The following is a 27,692-nucleotide window of genomic DNA, read 5'->3' on the forward strand; positions in this document are numbered from 1 at the left end:
AAAACGAATTTTGTGCACCTTGTCTCCTCACCTGATGGTACTTATTCTTGATGGCATGTCATAATTCAGTGACATAGACTGTAGACAGTGAATCTTGGATATTCCAACTGATGTTATTTTAACACCAGCACTAACATATTCATTTAAAATGGTTTAATGTTAGTGTTAAAGTAACACTGATCAGATAATTTAGTGTCGGCAGACCACTTGACCATTGAGAGAATGCATCCCTGCCAAGCTCAATCCTGGTCTCACCTAAAATACACACGTGAATTTTCTACAGAGGCCATTCGATAGCAATCCAATGGGAGCCAGGGCTGGTTTTCTCCTCCCTGTGCCCAGTGGCTGAAACCAACTGCAGCAAAAGCAAACTTAGCACAGTTGGGCAATTGGGCCTGGGACCTTTTAGTCCATATGGCTCAGTACTGCAACTTCTCAATTATAGCTGTAGGCCTAGAAATTTGTCTCGGGTGATGGCGCAAAATGGGAGATATCGGACTGGCCGCCCGTTATACGCAGTGCCGGATATTCAGTTCTGTTGCAAGTCGTATAACAGCGGCCAATCCGATACCGCCTGTTGTGTGCCACTGCCCGAGACAAAGGGCAGGATTTACATTGGGCCGTGGAAGCGAGATTGGAGGTGTGTGGGGGGTTAAAATCCTGAAATCGGGGGTCCCGACCCCATCCCGCCCCCATGCCAGTTTCAAAGGAGGCGGATACCCGACCCGCACTGGGACCCGCCTCCCCGAGGCGGGAAGGGGATTAGTGCCAATTAACTGCCTGTTAACAGGTAGTTAACAGGCAGTTTTTAGCCTAATCCCTATTTTCATTGTTGAAATGTGGGATTCCTGACGACTCCAAACCACGCCAAGTTAGCGAGGTGGGCCGTTGGGATGAAGGGCTTGGAGGGGTCGAGATGTCCAGTGTTCAGGTGAGTGATGGGTGCATGAGTGCAGAGGTAAGTGTGTTTGGTCTGTGTAAAGTGTTTAAAGAAGTTCTACTAACCTTTACTTACCTTTACAGCCTTCCTTCCTTCAGGTCTCAGGAGTTCCTCGTCTCACCGGCACAGAAAGCAGAATGGCCGCCAGCTGTCAAAATCTGCAGCCTCTGCTTTCTGTTCCAGGGAGATCTCTAAATCATCCTGAGGAGGAAGGAATTAACCTGGAGTACAGATTGTCAGTGTTTGACAGCTTCAAACAGCTGTGAAACGCTGATATTTCATCTGTCAAAAGGTCTTGACAGATGAAATATCAATCTGTGATGTCACCTGTTGCTGGGTGGCCCTTAATTGGCCTGCTGAGCCCGCTGGACGGGTTCAACAAGGTCAATCAAGTCAAAATCGCGTGGGTTGGCTAGAACTCGATGGAGGCGGGACTACAACCCCGAAAGTTGTAGTCGCGCCTCCTACCCGACTCCTCAATGAAAATCCAGCCCAAAGTTTTAGCCTGTAGTTATCAAACTGGCAAAACAGCACGCTTTATTAATTTTGTCGGTTTTGGTGGCCTTCCAGTGGTATAGCATATTAGTGGTTCAAGGCGGCGGCTCACCACCACCTTCTCGAGGGCAACTAGAAATGGAGAATAAATGCTGGCCTTGCTAGCAATGCCCATATCTCAAGAATGAATACAAAATAAATGTGTCTATGTGACGCACCTCAGTTAAAAAATACAAGTCCAAATTTGTGAATCCTCACATGCTCAGTTACTGACTGCAGCAAGACTGCCGAAAGACACCTTCCTACAGAGAGGAATAGTTGAGTCTCTTGCACACTTCATAGTAGATATTTACAGGGTGGCACTGGGTGGATCTGAGGAGCAGGTTAACATTACTGCCTACCCTCAGTTGAAGACTGGTGTGTGATATGAGGAGGGGGTTTAAAGAGGGAAAAGGATAGATTTAAATTTGTTAGATTAGGATATACAGATCTATTTTTCCAAATGCTGTATTCCAAACCCTTGACTTTTTGAAGAATGTGAAAAATCGATATGGTTACAGAGAGACAATTTCACATGCACCTACCATTATGCGACATGCCAACTACGAGACACTTCTGGAACCTGCAATATTGACATTTATTCCTGTTCTTTTTCTGAATCCTACAGTTTAGGTCGCATTTGTCATACATCAACTTCAGCCTGATTGTTCTCCGAAAAAAACCCTGTTACGAAATAATGCAAATCAAATCAGGTCATGGGATGGAACATATGTATATAAAATGGAATTGTTAATCGCCTTAGAAAGAAGTTGAATACATTGTTTTTGTGGTTACTTTTTATGTGCATGAACAGTTTTAAATTCCTGGGCTAAATATGCAACAAAAAAATTAGGTTGAGATTTGCAGTAGTATCTTGCTGATTCATACAATATTTTTACATATGTGTGCAACTAAATGTGTAAAAGATTAGCACTTAAACAGCATTCTACACAATTTTTAAAAAATTCTGATAGATTAGCAGTAGTAATGTCAATCCAACATACCTTACATCCTTCACATGCATGGACCCCATAATGGAAGCCGGAGGCCTTGTCTCCGCATACTCTGCACTCAATAGACAGGGCTGAATTTGATGAATCTTCTTGCAACTTTGAAAATGATTGTCCTTTCCCTGATATTTCATTTAAGGAAGATGGTTCAACTTTAATAGTGCCTGTGTGGACATAAATCTTTTTTTCATTCAAAATTCACATAATGTCATTCATTAGGAGGATGTTGAGTCTAATTTCATATCGGGCATTAAATTAGAGCTGTAAAGTAGATATATTTATAAAATGATGAGCAGTTTCAATCAGGAATTGTGCAATTTCAGTTTTGAAATCCAGGCATTCAAGTAGAAAAATGTACACTTGACTAGTATCAATGAAACTTTGCTGGGTCATTAACCTGTAACTTGTAAAATATTCAGGCCCAATTCCCTGCAACTGAATGGTAAGGCCCAAGGCTCCCCAGAGCTTTTAATATGTTCTTGAATGTCCTTCTCCCTGCAGGATATGTAGTTTGTTTATCTTCTTTATTTCACTTGATTGTTTTTTGATCCATTTAGAGTGATATTCATTTAGTCTACACTTGCTAATGCTAGGTATGCATATATCCTTTATTTTCAGTAGCATGCCTTTAATAAGTATTCCATTTGTTCTCCACTGACATGCTGTTAATAATTTCCCCTCCCCAAATCAATCAACTTAAGCTCACCCTTTATTTCTTTGAGACTAGCCAAAAGGGCATTAATAGGAAGGTTTTGCTCACATGCATATTATTTATGATAATAGGAATTCAAATACTGTAACCCAAATTTAAAAAAAAAAAACCAAAATTATGAAAATAATAGGTAGCTTTCATTAGGTTTTGGTGTCCTATAATATATAATGAAAGAAATAACATACTTTGATAGTCCAGAAATCTTTCATCATATCTGTAGTCTGAAGACGTCTCATCAATTCTTAAAGAGGTCCCAGCATGATCCTCATAATGAATTGTAGAAACACTGGAAAAGTCTACTGTAGCAAATGGCTTTACATCGAAGGAATGAGAATGGTTGGCAAGTTCCGACAGGTCCATTGTACCCATAGCAAAGTTGATGGGCCATAAAGGCAATTGTGTATCTACCATTCTTGATCCTGGAAAAGTGAAAAAAAGGAGAATTATTATGTCTGTTTTAAGGAATCCTGTTTTGAATTCTTGTGTAACCCAAACTGGTGTAGTCAATAATACTATTTTTGTAGTATTAGTATTTTGCAATATATAGTATTAAATAATAGCATTTAATATTTCATTCTTAAGAATTATGTCAAACAGTTCATATAATGTGCAATATGATACTCATCAAACATACAATATCAAAGGTAGCATTACTCCTGAAAAGTTGTTTGGTAATCTTTCATGCCACTGTATTGAAAGTGATCCAGTTTTTGTTGGAAATTGCTTTCAGATCTCTTGCATGCGCTCAGGGTAGCATAGCTCTTCCAAGCCTTCCTAGAACAATGATCCTACTTTAAAAATATAGGGGTAGATTTTCCACTGGGTGGAAACAGGGCAGTAGTATTCCTAAAATAGTGGGGAAAAGCATACTGCCCAGTTCCCGCTCCCGATCCATCCTGCGCCAACTTCAGAAGGGGCAGATGCCTAAAACTGGCATTAGGCCCTTTGAATATGTTAATTGAGGGCCTGCCGCCTATTGAAGGGCCACTGTATAAAATTTGTTTCCGATAAGCGGGACAGGCGTCGGGATTCTTCTGTGGTCCTTGTGGCCGCCAACTACAGGTAAGTTTTAATTGATTAAAAAAACACGTTGTGGAGGAGCTGGACCTGACTCCACAGTCCTGGTGATTGCTCTCTCCCCATCTCCTCACTCCGGCGTTTCATGCTCGAAATCACCTCCCGGAACTTACCCGAGGGCCGTTGCCAGCCAGGCAGGTGGTCCGAAATTGATTTTCCCGTCGGGCGAGCTGTCTGTGGAGGCGCGACCAGCACAGTCAGCTCGATACAATTATTCAGATGAGGCCCGAGGACTTCTCATTTCTATCGCTCCTTGGGCCTCTAGGTTCTGGCGTTCGCTGCCGCTGCAGCAGCGAGTCTGAGCCTGAAAGCGAACTCAGACTAATTTCTACCCCTATGCATTTGTGACTGTCTGGTGCATATTTCACTGTAGAAAGAAATCGGTGCAAAACCAGAGTAGATAAGATCAGCACAGGAACCGGCATCAAATTGCTCATGAAGCATGTGTATTATTGCCCTTCTTTAATCTTTCAGATCTAAAATATTGCTTCAATACTTTGTTTAACAAGGCAAGTGAGCACCGCCAAGTGTAGTTCTAACTACTAAAATCTGCCCAACCATCTGAAGTTTAACTTTAATTCTACTTTTCCCTCAGTGTATTATAGATATATTTTTGCATCAAAACAGAAAAATCAGATCGCTTTTTATACATTTTATCTAAGGATGAGAAATTATATTCGGATTCTGTGCAGCTGCGTAAATTTACTTTAATGTGATTAACATTTATTTCAAAAAAGAAACTTGTGTGAAAGTAAATACATGAATATATTTAAACATAACATATCTCACTGTTGAAAAGATTAAATGGCTACATTTTTCCAATTAGTGTTTTAAATGCAAACACATATTTCTGCTGTATCAATCACTTCAAAAGAACCGTACAGCTCAGCTGTTAATAAGTTATCTTCAAATCTCCTGCAAATAATGATTTCCTAGTTGATGCAATCAGCTATACGCATTGCACAATATATGCTTTAAAAATTAAGGTCACTCAGTACAAGAGTGTATAATGTGGAATTGGATTTAAAGCATATAAAAATGTGTAATGATTATGCAACTATAAAAAGTAGAAATGCTAACTTTATTAAATTAAAGCATTTAGCGATTATATTTGCAACAGCTATGTTATTCATTTACAGAGTTCCAGCATCAGTGGAGCCAAACTCAGAACAAATACTTCCTTTGTTTCACATCACATCAGCAATATCTTAGGGCATTGAAAATTAACCACAAGACATTGGCCCAGTAATTCCGGGCCCAATGCGTGAGTACGGACGGGGTACTCACGCGTGGGCCCGATGGAAGTGCCGGTTTTCAGCATGCACAGCGCATGTGCGGAAAACCGGCATTTTCTGTCTTCTGAACCAAGGGGTTCAGAGGACGAACGCGTGCGCGCAGGAGTCTGCGCGTGCGCGCTGAAATTCCTTTTTTTCCCCACAGGTTTGCGCGTGTGTAAGGGCGTCTCCTTTGTAAAAAGGAGACGCAAGGACTTCATTCTTTAAGGTAAGTGGTCTATTACTTAAAATTATAACATTTTTTCCACAGCTTTATTGTTTTTAAGGACTTTACAGTAAGGTAAGTGTAGTTTTAGACCCGATTTTAAAAAAAATTATTTTTTTCAAAAATTTGATTAATTGTTTAAAATAGTTTTTTAAAGTTATTTATAGTTTATTTAATTATTGGGATGTTTTTAAAAATTTTATTTAAAGTTAAACTAGTCTTTTGGGTGCCCGTACTTTTCATGAGTTTGACAGTTCTTACTATCAAACTCATGAATGAAGTTTCCCCTCCCCTGATTGGCTGCACAGTGCTCACCTGATCCCAGCCGGCACATCGAACTAACTACGCCGCTGGATCAGGTAAGCACAGCGTACCGACATCTGAACCGGGCCAGTGACAGGAATTCCAAGCAGGCCCAGGCTTCAGATGTCGGCGCGCTGGGTGAGTGCACATCGGGGGCTTGCACGCGCGGCAAGCCCCCGAACCTAATTTCTGGGCCAATAGTTTCCGACTGCTGCCACTTTTACATTATATCAAGAAACAGAAACAATTGAAATTTCAAAAAATACAGCTGTAAATTGCTTACTCTTCACACAATACACACCACTTAAAAAGAATAAAGCAAATAAAACAATAAGTTAAACAACTCAAATGCATTCCCTTAAATGAAAAAAATAAATCTGCCTTTGCATGGAATTAGGCATTTCAGTTCTCCAATGTAAATTAACTTTCAAATATGGTAAGTAAATTTGTCCTGTGAAAATATATTAAACTACTGATTGGATTTAACCCCCCAAAACTTAGGGTGGGCACTAAAAATATATATGAAATACTATTTTCTGGAAATCAACTGTAAGTTATCAAATCTATAAACTCGCAGTGGTTATGTTACAACTGTTCATCCTTCAGCGAGGATGTTACCATGCGGCAACAGCATGCAGCATCCTTTCTGCCAGTGTACATCATGGCAGTGAAATAAAAAGCGTCAGCAAAAAAACTGCTACCCCACTTTGGCAATTTATATACTTCCAGGCAGTATTTCCTCTCTAGACTCAGATGGCTGATTTTTTATTTGTTCTTGGGACGTGGGTGATGCTGGCAAGGCTGCATTCTTTGCCCATCCCTAGTTGCCCTGAGAAGGTGATAGTGGATCATCTTCTTGAACCACTCAGTCCTTGTGGTGATGCTGCTACTACAGTGGTGTCAGAGGTTCCACAAGGAAATTTACTATATTTGTGACACCTTAAAGTGGAAAGGTATGGCAAATAGAACGCGGCCACAACTTGTTACACTGTGTGTGGTTTGTGGGCTTTTATTTTTCACCTCAAATTTACATCTGAATTAATATCAAATAAGTTTTGGTTACTTTGAGTTACAAAGCACCACCATCACTTTACATTAATTAATATGGTTTGGAAAGTAATTTTGGGGTATAATGTGGATACATTTATTAAGCCTGTAACAAACAGGATGTCCATTTACTGTAGGGGCATATATACCAGGCACTCTCATTTTGTACAAAATGGGCCACAGCGTGCTGAAAGCTAGCTAAGCATAGATGTATTTTTATTTATTTGGTGATAAAATCTGATCACTTTATTTCCTGTGTCTGTTTTTGTGTCTGAGCTTTGAAGCAGCAGCTCTGACACTGGGCTGTTAGAGGTTCTGAAGCTGAATACAACTGCGCGTATTGTGGATTTTACAATAGCTCTACCATTCAGAACTTCTTTTCAACCTTTTACCATAATCCAATTACAGTAAAATAATCAATCTTTTCAGATCTCCAGTACTTTTCCACACTTGGGGATGGGAAAGGTGTTTATATCTGCTGTTATTTTTCAATATATTTATCCTCTGTAACAGATCCAGAGCATTGTAGCCTCAAACATTCATTAAAGCTCACTGCTATTTTCCTAATCCTTCTCATTAGGTTGCTCATACCAGGGTTTCCACATTTCCTCTCTGCTGTTTAATTTTTCCTCATTCCCTACTCTGTCACCTGTCCTCTTTTTCTCCATTCCCAATGTTTTCTCTCCTTTGTTCCACTTCTCTCAATGCCTCCTGTCAACATTTCCTTCTCTCTTTCAATGTCCCACACTGTGGGCTGAATTTCCCATGGTGGTAGCTGGCGCGATCGGTGGTGGGTCGGGTGGGAAAGTTGGCTTATTTGACAGCGGGTCAGGAACATGCTGTCCACTCGCTCCCATGCGTCTTTCCCACAGGCGCATCTCTCAGCGTGGAGCCGACCCAACCTGCAGCGGCAGGGGACCCAATTGAAATCATTATGAGGTACTTTACAGGCACTTAAGAGCCTTTCTCCCCTAATTTTTAAATTTCCCTGCATGGCCACGGGATTCACACAGTTCAACCTGAGGCGCGAGTTCCGTGGCCATTGCTCCAGTTGGTTACTTGACAGCATGGAAAACAAACCAAAATAAAAACATGTTGATTATATCAGCTAACAGATTGATGGAGATTCTGTTCTACTTGAAAAGCTTCTGGTAAATGTAAATTTTCCACTGGCCATTCTTGGCTGTTGCCTTCCAACTCAACAGTAATTGCAGTGAATTGATCTGCACTATAAAAAATGACATATACCATTTAAATACATTTTTGTGTTGTTTCTGGTCAGGTTTTTCTCACAGTATACTGTGATTGTCCAGTTACACATTAAATCAAGTCATCAACCATAACAATTTCATTCTCATCACTCATTCCACTGGTTCAATTTGCTTTCAGTCCCTGAATATGATTAATTTAATTTTTCAGTCTGAGACTTTAGGGTGAATTTCTGCAGAGGTTCTCTCACTCGCCCATTGTTAACTTCAAGGGATGAGCTGCAGAAATCCCAGAAACATAATGTAAGCACCACTTACACTGTTCGTCAGGGATTCCGCAGCTGTTCTGCTGAACTTGCATAAGATTGTAAATCCACCCCTTTACAATTATATTTAAAATCTGCTTAATTTTATGTATTACCTATACACACACACACACATCTTTTATTTGTACCAGTTACTGATACAAAAGTCTATAGATTTGTGACTAAAGCATCAATAACTTCCCAATTAATGTACTTTTTAAGTTATATTCTTGATCATAATTGTAGATGGAGTCATATTACTTAGATATTATTTAAATATTTCTTTGCCACTCATAACTTTTATTATATGATTGTACAGTAAAGATTCAACATCCACTATGTTAGATTGAACTTAAAATTTAATGTCTCTAAGGATCCCAGCTTAGGAGTGACGTCACCAGACCTGCTCCATCTAATTGGGCTGGGTAACATGCTGGGCGGGCTTAATAGGCTCCATTAAGGAAAGTTCATTCTTTACAGCAGGATGGAGCCAGCAGCGGAGACGCGACCCACCACGGACACCGGCCGCACTGGACCCGCCCAGGTAAGGGAAATGCCAGCCTGTGATTTCCTCTTCCTCTCAGAGTTTGCTTTATGTGTTTTTCTCTCCTTTATTCACAATGCATGATCCTAGTGAAACTATTACATTTTATATACTTGTTCTATTTGACTGCAATCAAATTCAGAAAACTAAAATGGTTCACCTAAATAATGAGAACTAAACCTATATTTGGTAAATAAAGGGAAATAGAAAAGAACAACCAAGTCTAATCAGTCCAGACAACTGCATCTTCCCGTGCATCTCTATCACCATTACAGTGGGACATAGACATGGACCCAGATTTTGCGGTTAGCAGCAAAGTGACGGCGAGCGCCGCTGACCTCGAATAAAACTGCCCACAAAGATTTAGCAGGCTCTAGAGCGTCAATTTCCTCTATTCCAACGTGACTTTGAATCTGACGCCATCTATAGGGGATCTGTGGCGTCCAGCAAGAATTAAGTCATCAGACAGACTGATCAGCCAAACAGATTGAAGAATTCTCACAGACAGCAAAGCAGGAAGTAAACAACACAGATCATAATTCACATTTTAATCATATTACAGAAAGCAAAATAAAGATTGGGACATACACGAGATGAAGGTAAAAGCTGAAATTCATAAAAACTAAAAAAATGAATTTTTATTATTGTAAAAATCATGGATTTTTTAAAATGGTCTTCTGAGCGAATGAGACTCCACACTTATAAAATTAGTTTTTCAGGCAGAGAGAGGCTGTTCAGCAATAATTATGACTAAGTACACCATTAAAAACTCAGTTACAACTCATTCAACAAGGGTTAACATTTTCAATGTTTTTTTTTACAGTGGAATAGTGCATAAGAAGTTCACATCAATTCACTGATTCAGTGTTGATTGCACCTGCGAAGGCTGCAACAGCACACCCTGTGGAGGAGCAGGGTATCACCAACAGCAACTTCCTGATTTCCGCGTTTAACTGCTCATGTGCAGACGCCAGAAGTTGCTGTCAGTTTTACACAGTAATGATGGCGAACGCTGGCAGTTTTGCCATCATTACAACTGCAAATTCTGGGCCATGGTGACTATTGGGGTCCAACTTTCAGAACACATAAATTTCCTTTCAGTAATCTTGTCATGGCATATTAACCTTTTACTGAATATGGCTGTGAAAATGATCAACTCCCAGCTAAAAATTAGTAAAACTATGTACTCAATGGAATATAATCCTGCTTACTCATATTTCTAGCATCCCCTTTCCCACCTGCTTAATCATTCTGAAGTCCACATTTCTTCCAGTTCTATGTCTCCGAGGTACTTCCAGAATTTTCCTTGCATTTTCCATACCCTCTCTGTGTTTCAGATTACCCCACCCTTTCTGTGGGAGGAATTTTTTGGGGGGTCAGCGGGCATGGTCGGTGGCGGGTCGTGACCCCACTGTCAACCCGCCATCACGCGACTTTCCCAGATGTCGGGTCTGTTAACGCTGAATAGACCCGACACGCAACGGTGGGGGAAGCAAATCAAGTCATTATGACCTTGTTAGCAGCCCATTAAAAAGTATTTTGCGCTCACCCTAACATTTTACAAGGTCGCCCACGGGGTCCACGCTGCTTGGGGATCACGTCAGGTAAGCAGGTCGGGAGTTGTATGACCATGGAATCATCTCATTACTTGACAGCTGCAAATGTGCTATAAAAGCTCCATCTCATAGCTGTTCACTTTCCAAGCTCAGAAGCTGTTGCTTACTGCATTTGGAAGACAGATTGAGCTTTATGCAGGTTGTAAGTGTTTGGAGCAAACTCTCTATCCAGTGTCACCTCCGTGGAACAACCTCTCTCACCAGTGACAGATCGCTTCTGTCATCTCAACTTCACCTGCCATCTATTACATCAGCATCGGTGCCCTTGACACCATCTTACCTTGGTCCTCAGAATCCCACCACAATCAGCCCCAACACCAGCAGCACCAGGCACACCAGCAGCACCCGACCACATTGCTGCCCGGGACGCCAGGGATGGCCAGATTTACTTTACTTGACGCTGTACACCCTGGCTGCCACATGATGCACCAGGTTGGTACCACCTCACACCAACACCATAAAGCATCCCTACAATGCCCAAGCCATTCCTTTCACACTCATCACCATTGCGGAGGGTACCGTTATGTCTCACCATTCACTGCAACTCACTAAGACACTTCCAAAGGTGCACACAAATCTGTCCAAGAAGGCAAAGTGGTGAAAATAAAGATTTCAATGCTTGACAATACATCAACAGAAACTTTACATGTACATTGGCTAAACCACACAAGTGCCTACCCTTGTGTGTTGTTAGTTTGAATGATTGGACAAGGATGAGGGTGAGGGTGAGTGGTGGCTAGTGAGATGGGGAAGTGATAACATAGATAGAGAGGGATGGGTGGAGTTGTAAGGTAAGTTGGTGTAAGGATGTGCAGGAGTAGGGTAGGGAAGGCAGAGTAATGGGGATATGATGAGTGGCACAGCAGGATGAGGTTGAGTGTGGCTTTGTACTAACGTTTCGTGATCTACTGAGATCATTGAAAGGTTTGCGCCACTGCAGCCTGGTCCTCCTGACAACATCCCCGCTTGTGCCCTCCTGTGCAATGTGTTACCAGGCTGTGATGATCTCCTGGGGAGGTCTCTTCCGCCCATTGGAAGGGAAGAGCCCCAACACCCCCCCCCACCCCCCCCGGAGTGCTGTGACTCCCTCCATAAACATATGGAGGGAGTCATGGGAGAGCCTGGGTACAGCCCTGCACCTCTGTGCAGTCATTGTCAGTGTTTGCGGCACCTCAATGCTGTAGAACACTGACAGCACAACTGTCAAAATTAATGTGGACATGGTCCCTTTAAGGAAACATTCTCTTCCCTTCCAATCAGGGCAAAATCACTTGGAAGAGGTGGGATGAAGATGGGAGCAGGGTTTGAGGCCTCTACCCACTCCGGCTGCAGTGGACTCACCATGGTTGGCGAAATCGCAGCCCCTGTGAGCAATGCCAAGGGTGATCGACTATTATATATGCTATATATATTTCCAGGAGTGGTGTTTGCCTTGCAGGGGCCCCATGTAAAGGTTTGATTTGGGGCCCATTGTGTTGATAAAGTCGAGATCGTTAAACATATCACTGGATCCACATGGAATTGTATGGTCCTAATGCCACCTCTGTGTATTTCAAACAAATAGAAAGTACAGAGTGACAACAAACCTTCCTAAAGATGCTCTAGTGAATGCAATAAGTGTTTGCGCATAGGAAACATTCTACGACTTAAAAATCTGGTTGCAACAACACATGAGAAAAATATCACAACTGGTACACTGTAGACTGTTTATAGACTTTAAAATAGTAGCATTATCTCTGGTTTATTTCCAGCATTTACAGCGGGTAAACTCATCTCCTCGACACACTTCAATATTCTTGTGAGCCCTTGCAAATCTCGATCAAATGCCTCAAGCATATGGGTGTGATGTATAAACTGTGGGAAGTTTAGGGCTGGCAATACAGGTGGGCTTAAGAAAACCCTATGGGCGTACCAGACATATTTCCAAAAAAATTGTCACCCAGCAGAGCATTTATATGGTTTCTTTTACAGAAATAACCATGATCAATTCCAGAAAAGCTCTATGTAAATGCACACTCATTATCACTGTACATCCAAGTGGTGATGTTAACAGGGCTATAGGATATTGTATTACAATTGCTCTATGGACACTGACATAGGGAGTATTGGAAAAATAAAGGAAAAGGCTTGCTGGCAGCATGCCATGACCTACAGAGAACTGTTGAAAACTGAACACAAAGCTTAATGGAGAGTTTTACACAAGGACATTTTTTCTGATTTTTTTTTTTTGCTTTTCGGTTTTTTCAGATAGACATAGATTTAAATAGTCCTTGCATTTGTTCAATGCCTTTCACATCAAAACATCTTAAATAAATCATACAATGAATAACTTTGAAGTGCAGTGGCTTAAGAAAATGTACTAGCTTCCAAAATGTAGATGTTTATTTAAAAATGTCACAAAAAGTTTTCTAATGTTTAATACAGTATTTATATGTAATTTTTTCATAAAATACTACTAACCATCAAAAATTAGTCTATAAAAACAATGTAATTCTATCACTGCACAGATCTGTCAGATCTATTTGGCAAATTGGACAGAATTTTTTTTGGATGACACAGCAATCACTTCTGCACAGAATACAGTCAGTACAGATGACTTCTAATGTTAATATTACTGCAACAAGAGAGTAAATTTGCGACTGAATCTGGATTGGCTTGTTTCCATCATCATCATTCATCCTCTTATCTCTGTTGTGACTTTCCATACTGTACCTCTGTTTATGTCTTCTCTCTCTATAGCCTGAAAATGACACTGTGCGATGTTATTGTACAAACACTCGGCACATTTTTTAAAATCACATTTCTCTTGTGCACTATTTTAACAGAAGCATTAATTCATTTATTTATAGAATTGCGTTTTAACTGAGGTTATTTAACTATGGAGTGTTTGCTGAACTTCCTCACTCTCCAGACCTTTTAGTTAAAATATATCTAGACAGTGGTTACACTGACCATGGCAGCATGTTCCACTTCCCCTTATTAAAATGAATCTGATCAGTAGTGAGGGGGGCTTCCCCAGCACTTAGAGGGCACATTCAAGGCAATGCAAACTGCTGAATTTTCCACTAAAATAAATTTTATTTTGACGTACTACACCACAGAAAAAAGTTCAGGTCTTAAATGTTACAATGAGCCTACCGGCCTACAAATTCCTTTTGGTTTGGTTGGTCTTTAGTGTAGATAGCTCTTGCTAGTTTCCTAAGTTCTGAAGTAGCCTCCTTCCAGTCCATTAAGTGTTAAAACTTATTCTAAGAACTGCTGTTTTAAAATTTGGATTAAATCACTGGTGAAACAATAATGAATCATGTAGAAGTTCAGAAGAAGGTGTTTGACCCTAACTTTGACCCTTCTGTTCTCTCCATGCATATTGGCGACTTGCTATGTGTTTCCAGCACTTTCTATTTTTGTATCAATCATGTGATTAGCTGTCACAGCATTGTAAATTTTTGGTACACTCAGAATGTTCACTTCAAATGACAGTTGTTTTCTTCATGCATATCTTGCTTCTATTGCTGGTACCACTAACTGCTATTTTTTAGTTTTAAATCATATTTTCTTTATTAAACCTGTTAAAATAGTAAAACAAGGCATTATGGGAAGGTGAGTGACATAATAATGACAATAACAAACTGCAAAGCCGGAAGATAAATTGGGATTTTTAGCACACTGGTGGCTATCCTATTGGCTGGGTTTGTCCCAGGTCAAAACAATCACCACCATGGTTAAAACATTCTATTCAGAGATCCCTTATTGTGGTTTATTTAAATATTCAGCTGATCATGACAAAAGTCTATCAATTCTGATATAGTAACCACTGACTTAACTTAAATCATAACACGTTATTATGCTTTTTAACTATTTGTGTTATATAAAACGTACTCTGCCTCAGGATTTTTTCACAAATGAATAGAAAAGTAGTCAAGAATTTTAACTCTTAAAGTTCTAATATGCGAAATATCGACTGTATATCAAATTTTACAGTAACTTAAAGAAATCCAATTTATATGCATGTGAATTATGCAACATCATTTAGCAGAAATGATTCCTCTCCATTCCACTCCCCTCACCTCCTCTTTCTCGAAGATGGTGATACAACTTGGTTTATGGTTCCACAGGTGGTGTTAATCCTCCAAAATCTCACCCAAGTAGCCACGTCAGCAGGCTATACAGTTGTACGGGGGGGGGGGGGGGGTAGTATCACGGGTCTGGCCCAGTCATCAGCTGATGCCCGCACGCATACACTTCCCAAAAGGGGTTAATGTTGAGCAGGAACTTCAGCATAGAATCGTAGAATGGCTACAGCACAGAAGGAGGCCATTCGGCCCATCGAGCCCGTGCCGGCTCTCTGCAAGAGCAGTTCAGCTAGTCCCACTCCCCCATAGCCCTGCAAATTTTTTTCCTTCAGGTACTTATCCAATTCCCTTTTGAAAGCCATGATTGAATCAGGCCTCACATTCAACCTGTGCCGAGTAAGCTGACTTCAGTCAGGCTACTGGTATAATTGACCTCGGATCCCCTGGTTTTTGTTAGATCCGTGTATCTTGATGTTGTGTCCTTCAATAATTAGACAAGAGACTGCAGGGAACGATCAACAGGTGTTTACTGAATGAGGGTTCAAACTGCAACTGACTGTACAGATCACTACTCAGGGTTTATATACAGGTGTGATCACTGCCAGTACTATAGGATACAGGAGCTGTAAAAAGTAGTTCTCCCCTTAAAGGTACATACATTACAATTCCTCCCCTTTTAGATTAACAGTACCATAACACTCATTTAACAATTAAATATCAAACTAATTACAATTAACACTTTTAACATGCAACATTAACTAAAAATAGTCTATTTATAAATTCAGTCTTTGGGGAGGCTTCCTGATTCTTTCTGGATAACGCCTTTCCCGAGTGTCTCGCTCTTGGTGCGGAGGCGATTCTAGCACCCTGTCGTCAGTTGATTCATCAGCTTCCAATGCTATTGTTTCTGAGGTAGATGCGACCTGTACGTCGGGTTCCTCACCAGGTACGTATGGCCGAGACATGGGGTTGACTCGTTCCTGTGACTCTAGGATCTGGTCAGCATGGCATCTCACAATGTTCTCCCCAACATCCACTGTGTACATTAGTGGCCCCTGCCGTGTGCATATCGTTCCTGGTTGCCATTTCTCTGTTCGGTAGTCGCGGGCCAAGACTGGTTGCCCTACATTGAAGCTCCTTGTCGGCTTCTCATTGATGTGCTGGAATTGCTTATTCTCAACATCTCTTCGTACATTTGGTCTGAGCAAATCCAGACGAGATCTCAACCTTCGGTTAAAGAACATCATGGCCGGGGCCTGGTTGGTGACTGCATGTGTCGCATTTCTGTAGGCTAACAGGAAATTGTCCACCTTATGCTGCAGTGGAATGTTGTCATCGCACATGGCCTTTCCTGCTTTTTTAAAGGTTTGTACGAACCTCTCAGCCAATCCATTTGTGGCTGGATGATACGGGGCGGATGTGTAATGCCTTACCCCATTCCTTTTCATAAATCTCCGAAACTCTTCGGACACAAACTGTGGTCCGTTAGCAGAGCAAATCTGCTCTGGCAAGCCGTTCCTGGCAAAAATGGTCCGTAGGACTGCAATAGTTTTCTCCGTGGTGGTGGAGGACATTTCGATCACCTCAGGCCATTTCGAGTGCGCATCCACGGCTATTAAAAACATTGAGTCCATGAATGGACCAGCAAAATCAATATGCACCCGTTGCCATGGAGATGAGGGCCACTCCCATGGGTGTAGAGGGGCATGTGGTGGTGCATTTTGGACCTTCTGGCATCCTGAGCAGCTCTTTGTCAGGTCCTCGATTTGCTGATCGATCCCCGGCCACCACACAAGCCCTAGCATGGCTTTTCATTTTCACCCCTCCCAGATGGCCTTCATGAAGCTCATTGAGCACTCTCTCCCTTAACTTGGGTGGAATTACCACTCGGGATCCACACATCAAGGTCCCCTGGCATACTGACAGCTGTTCTCTTCTGGATGAGAATGCTGGCAACAGCGAGTCGCCATGTGCTGGCCATCCCTTCACCGTCAAATCATATACCCGAGACAGTGTCGGGTCATTTCGGGTCTCCTTCTCTATACCAGCGTTAGTTACTGGCAAGCATTCAATTATAGTCGAATGAAATATTTCGACAGGATCCATTGCTGGTGCTTCCTCCGCGGTAGGCAGTGGCAGGCGTGATAGCCCATCAGCGTTTCCATGCTGTTTCGTGCCCTTATACTCGATTTCATATTGGTGCGCCCCTAGAAAAAGGGACCATCTTTGTAGCCGTTGCGCAGTCATCACCGGAACACCCTTCTTTGGATTAAAGATGGAGACAAGCGGTTGGTGGTCAATCAGCAAGGTGAACTTCTGCCCGTGCAGATAGTGATTGAACTTTTTCACTCCCCACACTAGGCTGAGGGCCTCCCCGTCAATCTGGGCGTAGTTACGCTCGGCTGAGGTTAGTGACCGAGACGCAAAGGCTACTGGCCTCTCCGAGCCGTCCGGGAATTTGTGCGACAGCACCGCTCCAATGCCACAGGGTGATGCATCACACGCCAACCGAATTGGTAGTGCTGGGTTGAAATGAGCCAACACCTCTTTTGATGTGATCAATGCTTTGCTCTTCTGGAAAGCTTGTTTACATTCATCACTCCACTTCCATGGTACCCCAGTTTGCAGTAGGGTGTTCAGTGGGTGTAGTACGGTAGACAAATTCGGCAAGAACTTATGGTAGTAGTTCACCAGCCCGAGGAACGACCTCAGTTGTGACACATTTTCCGGTGCTGGAGCCTTGACTACTGCCTCAATCTTTTCAGGGGACTTATGTAACCCCTCTTCATCAATAACGTGGCCACAATACGAGATCTGCTTCTGGAAAAACTCGCATTTGTGGCGATTAGCTCGGAGCCCATATTCCTTCAATCTAGTGAGCACCTGCTCCAGGTTGGCGAGGTGATCACTGTCATTTTCGCCCGTGACCAGGATGTCGTCCAAATAACACCGAGTCCCTGGAATCCCTTGCAGGACTTGTTCCATTGCCCTCTGCCAAATAGCCGGAGCTGATGCTACCCCGAACACCAGCCGGTTGTATTGGTAGAGACCTTTATGAGTGTTGATCGTGAGGTACTGTTTCGAGGCTTCTTCTACCTCCATTTGCAGGTACGCCTGGGTCAGATCAATCTTAGTGAAGTGTTTCCCTCCAGATAGCGAGGTGAAAATATCTTCAATCCGCGGAAGCGGCTATTGTACAGTGGGAAGGACTGGGTTCACTGTCACCTTAAAGTCCCCACAGATGTGAACCTTCTTTGGTTCCCCAGGTGTATTACTCAACAACCTCTTCATTACAGGAACGATGGGTGTAGCCCACTCACTCCAGTCCACTTTGGACAGTACTCCTGAACGTTCCAAACCTTCCAGCTCTGCTTCGACGGCTGGGCGGATCGCATAAGGTACCGGTCTGGCCTTTAAAAACTTTGGGCTTGCATTTTCCTCTATTTTGATCGTCGCTGTTATGCCTTTTAGTGTTCAGAGTCCCTGCTGGAACACTTCTTGTGCGTCAGTTAGCATTTTTGACAGTCGTCCAGGTGTGACGTCGTCATCCTTTTTGGCATCTACAGTCAGTGCTTGTATGGAATGCCAATCTAGCTGTATCTTCCGGATCCATTCACATCCTAGTGGTGGTGGTCCTCCATCTGGCAATACATATAGGTCCATTTTTGGTGTTTCCTTGCCGTTATATATAACGTTCACCCTTATTTTTCCTTTGGGGTAGATTTTTTGCCCCATGTACGTCTTCAAGACAATCTTTGTATCTCTCAAGGGTATATGTGAGAATAGCCGCTTGTAGTCCCTTCGGTTTATGACTGTTAGGGCTGATCCACTGTCCAATTCCATTTTCACTTGGACTCCTGCTATCTTGAGCATGACCCAGATAGTTTGGTGATCCTCCGTTTTGATCACATTATGTAGTTTCAGACAACCCAGCTCCTTGCTTCCGGAGTCTGTATCACTTTTCTGTTCGTCCGAACTACTCTCCGTCACCTTATGTACCTTCTTGTACTTCTCCTGTGGAGGTTTCTTGCTGCTGGTTTTCTTTCCCGACCTGCAGACTCTTGCTATGTGTCCTACTTTTCCACACTGTCTGCACACTTTGTCCTTGAACCAGCAATCATTATGGTCGTGTGTTGTTCTGCCGCAGCGATAGCACTTCACTGTTCCGTATGACATTTCATTTGTGCCATATTCTTGCGGTCTCCATTGTATCTCTGCTGCGCCCCGTGCTGCTGCTTCGTGTGATACTGCAATGCTGAAAGCCTTGTCCCGCGTAAGATCCTTTTCTGATAGAAGCCGTTTCTGGGTTCCTTCACTTTGAAGCCCACACACAAACTTGTCCCTTAAAGTACCTGCTAGTCCCGTTCCAAACTGGCAGTGTTTCGATAGCTTGCGCAGTTCCGTTAAATACTCAGCATTACTTTCATCTTTATGCTGGTTCCTTTTGTGAAACTTAAATCTTTCTGCTATCAGCAGCGGTGTGGGGTTTAAGTGGTCCTGTAGGATTGACACTATGTTTTCAAACTCCTTTTCTACTGGCTTCTCTGGGCTTACTAGGTTTCGTAGTAAGCCATACGTTTTGGCACCCATTGAATTCAACAATACCAGCGCTTTCTTGTCATCTGGCACTTCACTCGCCTTGCAGTATACTTCTATGCGTTCGACATATGTCGTTCAATGTTCGACTTCATTGTCGAACGCTGTGATACTGCCACTCTTCGGCATTTTTGGGTGTGGTTAGACTGGCTAAAAATGGCGTCTCCCGCGCTTTCCTTTCTTCCCCGCTGCGGCTTCCTTTCTTCCCCGCTGACGCTGCTCGGCCCTTGAACACCGGCTGCGCTCTGCTCTCTCTCGCCTCTCTCCCCCGTTGACGCCGCTCGGTCCTGAACACCGGGTGCGCCCTGTGCGCTCTACCCTCTCTCTCTCTCTCTTCCGTCGACGCTGCTCGGCCTTTTTCTGTGCCGTCGGTCGGCTCTAGCCACCGCTGTCCGGGAAGTGTCTGCGCAGTACCTGTTGCCAGCCCGTTTCGATGGACCACCATAACTGGAAAGCCAAGCCTGGCTCTCGACAGCCTCCCCTGCGATGCTCAAATCGCCGCTGGATGACTGGGGGGTTTCCCGTGATCGACGCCCGTGCTTCTGGACTCGGCCTTCTTCCACTGTTCTCCAGGAGCGAATCCCTGGGAGGCGATGCAGAGTTGCAGGTAGGTTTGAATCTGCTCGTCGCCAATGTTAGATCCGTGTATCTTGATGTTGTGTCCTTCAATAATTAGACAAAAGACTGCAGGGAACGATCAACAGGTGTTTACTGAATGAGGGTTACTCTAGAACTAACTGTACAGATCACTATTCAGGGTTTATATACAGGTGTGGTCACTGCCGGTACTACATACAGTATACAGGAGCTGTAAAAAGTAGTTCTCTCACTTAAAGGTACATACATTACAGTTTTGGTGGAGAAATTCTAAAAGTCGACTAGGTTCATGTTCCTGATTGCGATCCAGCAACCTCTGCTGGAAGTGTGCATGTGTTCGCATTGGGTAAGGGCAGGATTGAGATTCGCTGCAATGCCCTCTGTGGTCAAATATTCTGGTGACATTCATTCACAAGGTTCACAGATGAGCAATGGCCAGTTGGGCAAGGTACCTGGTGCGCATTGCTTGGCATGAAACTGTACACAAGATAATGGCCTGTCTCTTGCAGTAAAAATAATGGCGAGGCTATCAGCGTTCACCGTTATTAAAGAGTAAATCGGACAGCAACATCCACTGACTGCACTTGCGCAGATAAACATGGAATTCTTCCAGAAGCTGCGTTATCTTGCCAAGAAACACATGGAAGGGTGTGAAGTTGGTGCACTTACATAATAAATACCCATTAAACACACCAGAAAAAGTTAGGGATGTCCTTTCAAGTGTAAGTGAATTTTTAACGGCATGATAAGACTTAATTACTGCCAAATAACCTCTCTGATACTTAAAATTAACTTTTACAAGTGTGGTGTCTCATTCCTTCAGTTTTTAATTATTGTTGGAGATTTAAAAAAATTAAAAACTTTTTCTTTGTCTCTTTTATTTCTCTCTCAATCCTATCTTTCTTTCCCACTTTTTATTTTGCTTTCTGTACATGATCTGGCATCGAATTAACTATTCTAACTGACACTTCCTGGTTTAGACTCTGCGGGGGGAATTTTTCAGGGCATCAGCGGGCACGTGCGGTGGCGGGTCGGGTGGGAAAGTTTTTTTTTTGAAAGGGGGTCGGGACTCCGCTGTCAACCCACTGCCACGCGCCTTTCCCAGATGTCAGATCTGTCAGCGCTGAACAGACCCGACACTTAGCGGCAGGGGAGGCAATTCAGGTCATTACCTTGTTAACAACCCATTAAGAAGTACTTTGAGCTCACCTTTATATTTTATGAGGTCGCCCACGGGGTCCACGCTGCTCGGGGATCACGTCAGGTAAGCAGGTCGGGAGTTGTATGACAATGGAATCATCTCATTACTTGACAGCTGCAAATGTGCTATAAAAGCAGCTGCAAATGTGCTATAAAAGCTCCCATCTCACAGCTGTTCACTTTCCAAGCTCAGAAGCTGTTGCTTACTGCATTTGGAAGACAGATTGAACTTTATGCAGGTTGCAAGTGTTTGGAGTAAACTCTCTATCCAGTGTCACCTCATTGGAACAACCTCTCTCACCAGTGACAGATTGCTTCTGCCATCTCAAGTTCACCCGCCATCTATTACATCAGCATCAGTGCCCTTGAAACTATCTCAACTTGGTCCTCAGAATCCCACCACGATCAGCCCCAACGCCAGCAGCACCAGGCACAGCAGCAGCACCAACACCAACCTTCTCCACAATCAACTGATGCTGCACAGGACATCAGCACCTGACCACATTGCTGCCCGGAATGCCAGGGATGGCTTCACCATGGCCAGATTTACTTTACTGGATGCTGTACACCCTGGTTGCCACATGATGCACCAGGCTGGCACCACCTCACACCAACGCCATAAAGCATCCCTACAATATCCAAGCCATTCCTTTAACACTGATCACCATTGCGGGGTGTACCGTTATGTCTCACCATTCACTGCAACTCACTAAGCCACTTCCAAAGGTGCTCACAGATCAGTCCAAGAATGCAAAGTTTTGAAAATAAAGATTTCAATGTTTGACAGCGCATTACCAGAAACTTCACATGAACATTGGCTAAAACACACAGTGGCTACCCTTGTGTGCTGTTAGTTGGTATGATTGGACTAGGATGAGGGCGAGTGTGAGGGGTGGCTAGTGAGATGGGGAAGTGATAATGTAGATAGAGAAAGCTGGGTGGAGGTGTAAGGTAAGCTGGTGTGAGTAAGGAAGTGCAGGAGTAGAGTAGGGAAGGAAGGCAGAGTGATGTGGATGTGGTGAGTGGCACAGCAGGATGAGGTTGAGTGTGGCTTTGCAGTAACGTTTCATGATCTACTGAGATCATTGAAAGGTTTGCGCTACTGCAGCCTTGTCCTCCTTACGATGTCCCTGCTTAATGTCCTCCTGTGCAAAGTGCAACCAGGCTGCATTGATCTCCTGGGGAGGTCTCTTCCACCCATTGAAAGGGAAGAGAACCTCCCTGCGTGCTGTGACTCATGGGATAGCCTGGGTGCAGCCCAACCTTTGTGCAGTGCTCATCAGTGTTTGCAGCACCTCAATGCTGTAGAACACGGACAGCACAAATGCCAAAATTAATTTGCGCATGGTCCCTTTAAGGAAACCAGCTGATGATGCGTCACCGAATGACGTCATCAGACCCACTTCCTTCAATTGGCCCAGGAAACATTTTGAACTGCGGGCTGGAGCCGCCAGCGAAGCCAGGGTCCGCCACCGATGTCGCCCGCCAGGGACCCACTGAGGTTGGTAAAATCCAGCCCTGCGTGTCTCAGTAAGAATTCTTCAATCTGATTGGTTAAGGAGATACACAGTTGCTTGCCCTTTACACAGGTCCCAGATCCCCTTTAGAGGGCGCTGCACTGTTTTGTATTTCTTATCACAGCAAGTTCCAGTGCAAAGGCCCATAGAAAGTCTGTGGGCAAGTGCATGTGTAATAAACGGCTAGCGCTGTTTGTTAGCCGCTGACCGCAAAATCCGGGACATTGTCTTCAGCAGAGAAAGGGCGGGAAGAAAAATTGGTACAGCAAACTGGTAAAAAAAAGGAAATAAAGTGTCTGAATATTACCGTTGAAAAAATTAAAATATTTAAATATGCCCTTGATCACCAGACTGGAAAATAACTATACCAGAGACTGTGGTTAATTTTTATTAGCAGTAACCTCTGAAAATCCCCCTTTTTAAAACTTTTAATTCAAATGATTCTTTTTACAATAATGAGTATTGCAGCACAATAGTTTCTGGTAATTTGTTACACTGTAGTGAATGAATGACACAAGACGTACCTCTTTTAAAAAGGGCTTAGCTATATCGTGCTATCTTTCATTAAACTATCTTCTTGAGCTTGCGCCAGCTAACACACCCTACTCTGTATTCCTGTCTCGATTTCCTTTCTCTGACTATATATTTCACAAAACATGAATGGAAAGTAGAATGTGATTAATGTGTCCCTCACAAAACAAGGAATGCAATCTATCTTCACTAGAACAACTGCTACACAGAAGAGTAAAATTTAGGTTAGCATTACCCAATTAAAATTAGTTTGGTGGAACAGACAGTAAAAAGTAGTAATTTTCCTATACTGCATGAGAAGGCCTAGCAAAAAAGTTACCTCCAATTTAAGTTAGAAACCTGTTGTGGATTTCATGGAATGAAGGTCCAGTGAATAGTGTTGCTGGCACCACCCAACTATTTTACATTATCAACACGTTGGATTATCACCAGTTCATAGTATAGCTGATCTTTGATAGTTTTATTCACTCTTGCTCTCTTTCCCTTACACAGTGTCTCTCTCTCTCTCTAATATTAGACAGGATTTCAGTTCTCGATTTTCACACATTTCTTTGTCATTGTTCTAAGTGCCAACGTTATCCTAAGTACCAAATATGTGCCATCTACCTTACACTCAGTTAGACTGCCAGCACAGATCCACATGCATGAGACGCTAAATCGAGCTCCCGTCTGTCCTCTCAGGTGGACGTAAAAAATCCCATGGCACTTTTTGAAGGCGAGCAGGAGAGTTCTCCCGGTGTACTGGCCAACATTTATCTCTCAACCAACATCACTAAAACAGATTATCCAATCATTTATCTCATTGCTGTCAGTGGGACCTTACTGTGCACAAATTGGTTGCTGTGTTTCCCAAAATTAGAATAGTGACTAAACTACAAAAAAATGTAATTGGCTGTAAATAGTTTTGGAACATCCTGAGGTTGTGAAAGGTGCTACATAAATGCAAGTTCTATCAATAAACATAATCATTGCCCCATTCCAACATCGCATCAAGAACTACTGCCTTTCTCATGGACAATTATAATACTTTGTTTTTAGATAAAATCAAGACCTTTTAATTACACAGGAATATATACCAACTGTTTACACTATCTACACACAGACAGCCTTTCTACTCAGTTCTATGTTTTATACATTAGTCATCCAATACAACTGTAGTCATACTCTTGTACAGAGGGATTCACTGGAACATATTGTGGTTGATAAAATATTAGGATGTGATGCTAGTACGATTCTATGCGAAATCATTTAACAATTTAGCTTCTTACCTGTTTCAGACATTAGAAACCTGAAGTTCCCGCAACAGCTAAGTGTCTGAAGTGTACTAACAGAATCTGATTAACCACATTGAAACCCAATGTACCTCTATACACCGGGAAGTGGTACCAGAGTAAACCCTTTGAATTACTGGAGCATTAAAAAGTCACATGATTTAAACTCTTCTGACTTCATACATTTTACACCCACTGATTTTACTTGGTGATAATCTGGTAACTTGTCACTGGTATAATGAGTTGAAGTAATAGGATTCCTTGATTTAATTTCTGCATATCTTGGAACCTCCAAAAGCCGACATGAATTTGTTTGTCTTACCAATTTTCTCTCCTGCATTTATGGACACCTTGGTGGAGTATAATTCTATGGGGCCAGGTCACCCTCCGCCACCTCATCTATGTGGCCGATATTTTTGTGAGAATCTTGGCAGCGAGTGTCACCAAGTTATTCAATCATCATTATCACAGATAAGCCAGATTCTATCTTAAAACAGCCTATGCATACGCACGTACACGCACATATGGTCGCTTGCGCATAGACACAAGCATGCGGGGGTCTCCGAAGCTAAATTGTAGTGCCCCTTCTTCTGCATCACATTATCCCAACCCACCTGTATGGCTCAGATACTCACTGGATGAACTTGCTGAGCCATCAGGGAGCTAAAGTGTATTTCAGGGGAAAACAAATGGTAGGCGAGAGAGAATTTAACTTCTGTTAAAATCTCTAGTCTGTAGCAGCCAAGAAGCCCCTAGATTACCTATGGGGGTCAAAGTGAAACAGCCTGTCTTGTTTACTTAATCTCTGGGCTGCCACTAGGATCTATCGTTGGGGTTCCTAGTGTGAGCCCTGACCTAATGGGTTGCTTTTTTACTCCTGGCTGTGTCTGGAAATTTAGTAATGGCCCTTCTGTTCTCAATGATAGAATGGAAGTTGTTGGAAGTTATAAAGAGTTCTAGTTCACCCCATTGGGCAGGAATGAACTGACATAAATATTCCACTGTAGTAACTTTGTTCAATGATTGAGAACTCATTAATGGCGAGAGTAGAAAGACCAGGTTTAGCTGCCTAAAGTTCACTGCATAAATTAATGCACTTCAATGGAAACTGTTAATGTGCCAGCCATTTCATGAGCTGTAAGACTATCTGTGGACCTTTAAGTCCCTCTATTTTTCACTAACTTAGTTTCAAAATGAAAATAAAATTTCTCTGGAAAAACCTGATTCAAATGCAGCTTTATATAGCTGACATTTTTGATAGGCATTTTAATATTATGCTGCATACAACAGTCAGATTCAATAAAATTGGTATTGCAGTTGTTTTGACAATGCAATAATTCTATGCCCACAAGAAATGTTAATACTCTTCTGCCCTATATATAGACCTAATATGATGCAACTGTTCTTCCTATTCTCTTGTTGTGCAAGTTTCCGGCATATGTATTTTAGGCCTACAGCATAACAGACATCCAACTACTTCTTCCAGAATTTTCTACAGTTCCGTCAGAACTATAGCTAATGCTAATATTAGTTGCTCACGAATAGACTATTTCTTGTTTTACCAGGAGTCAGGCACAAACTCGGAGTATGTGAGCAAATTAACTTTCCACTTCAAAGCGCAGTTAGTCTTCACTAAAATGGTCTGTGGTATACAGGCCATTTCTTCATTAAAGCAAAACCACTTCTACAGCTTTTCTAGGAACCATTCGGCACAAAGACAACTTTGACAAGTGCATCACTGAAGCACAGGAGGAGATGTACAAAAATAGAAGCTATTTGCATTTGCTCACTTGTTAAATCATGCAAGAGCCAAACCAAAATAAAAACTAAGAAAATGAAAACTTAGTGCTAAAAGAAAAAAACCTGGTTGTATTTTGATTCACCAATGTGGAATGCATGGAATGGTCAGCTAGTTTCTTGTTCCTCCACAGTAGGACTGATTAAGTAGTTCTTGTAAGTCAACTGTAGGCATAGGTGTTCTGAGGTAACCACTTATTGGAAAAATAATGATGTTAAACTGTTCCCCCAACAAAAACACCTTAAACAATATCCTATTCCTTGGTTAGTGCATTGTACAGTGATGTGGGGCAACAATAGCTATCTCAATGACAACATTCAGGTTTGCCTCTGTAAACCTTGTGGGAAGCTGTGTCCATTCTCCTGGTTTTTTTATTCATTCACGGGATGTGGGCGTCGCTGGCAAGGCCAGCATTTGTTGCCCATCCCTAATTGCCCTGGAGAAGGCGGTGGTGAGCTGCCTTCTTGACAACTGAGTGGCTTGCTAGGCCATTTCAGAGGGGCAGTTAAGAGTCAACCACATTGCTGTGTGTCTGGATTCACATATAGGCCAGACCGGGTAAGGACGGCAGGTTTCCTTCCCTAAAGGACATGAGTGAACCAGGTGGGTTTTTATGGCAATCCAGTAGTTTCATTACTGATGCTAGCTTTTTATTTTAGATTGATTTAATTAACTGAATTTAAATCCCCCTGCTGCCGTGGTGGGATTTGAACTCACGTCTCTGGGTCATTAGTCCAGGCCTCTACGCCACCGTTCCCGTATGTGTCTCTTATTAGCTGGTTATAATAAAGACATTAGCAGAAGCACTGAAGCAGGATTACTGACCACCCTCCTGACTAGAGGAGGTGCAGTTCTAATGAAGAGTTTCCACTGGAAACACTATCCTCTCCTTTTTCTTTTAGATGCTGACTGAACCTACTGCGTTTTTCCAACATTTTCTGTTTTCATTTTAAATTTTCACCATTTGTAGTTTTTCTTTTTATCTTGGAGATGAGCTAAAAAAGGAAGGAAAAATTAATAATCTTGCCAAAGATCAAACAAGCAATAAAAATAGAAAATGCGTATGCCATCCATTTTCTGTTCAGCTGCTGCTGTATCTAGTAACCTTGCAGTACTGCAGGAAGTGCACTAATTCAGTAACACAGGAAAGCTCCATAGTTTCCATTATAGTAAGACAATAATCTCTGTTTTAGAAAGTTCATGGGGGTTGACGTAATAAAACTCACTACGCACTTGGTTCGAGTATAAAGCAAGGCTTTAATCAACTTGTTTCAAAACATGGAGGTCTAGTTCCTGTTTACAAAATGTCCTGG

General features: G+C 42.4%; 1 protein-coding gene across 2 annotated transcripts in view; it reads right to left on the bottom strand.

The window, feature by feature from the left end:
- Positions 1-27,692, bottom strand: part of pparg (peroxisome proliferator-activated receptor gamma) — a 149,165-nt gene that overhangs the window by 19,074 nt on the left and 102,399 nt on the right. For both annotated transcript variants that reach the window (XM_086001757.1, XM_086001756.1), the window contains exons 2-4: positions 3,382-3,615; positions 2,479-2,648; positions 2,020-2,158 (exon numbers count right to left, since the gene is read on the bottom strand). In XM_086001757.1, the coding sequence (XP_085857883.1) occupies positions 2,020-2,158; positions 2,479-2,648; positions 3,382-3,607 (535 nt within the window). In that variant the 5' untranslated portion in view covers positions 3,608-3,615. The remainder of the gene's footprint in view (positions 1-2,019; positions 2,159-2,478; positions 2,649-3,381; positions 3,616-27,692) is intronic.

This window comes from Somniosus microcephalus, chromosome 11 (genome assembly GCF_052327205.1).
Source record: "Somniosus microcephalus isolate GS21.2 chromosome 11, FLI_Smic_1.0, whole genome shotgun sequence".
NCBI lineage: Eukaryota > Metazoa > Chordata > Chondrichthyes > Squaliformes > Somniosidae > Somniosus > Somniosus microcephalus.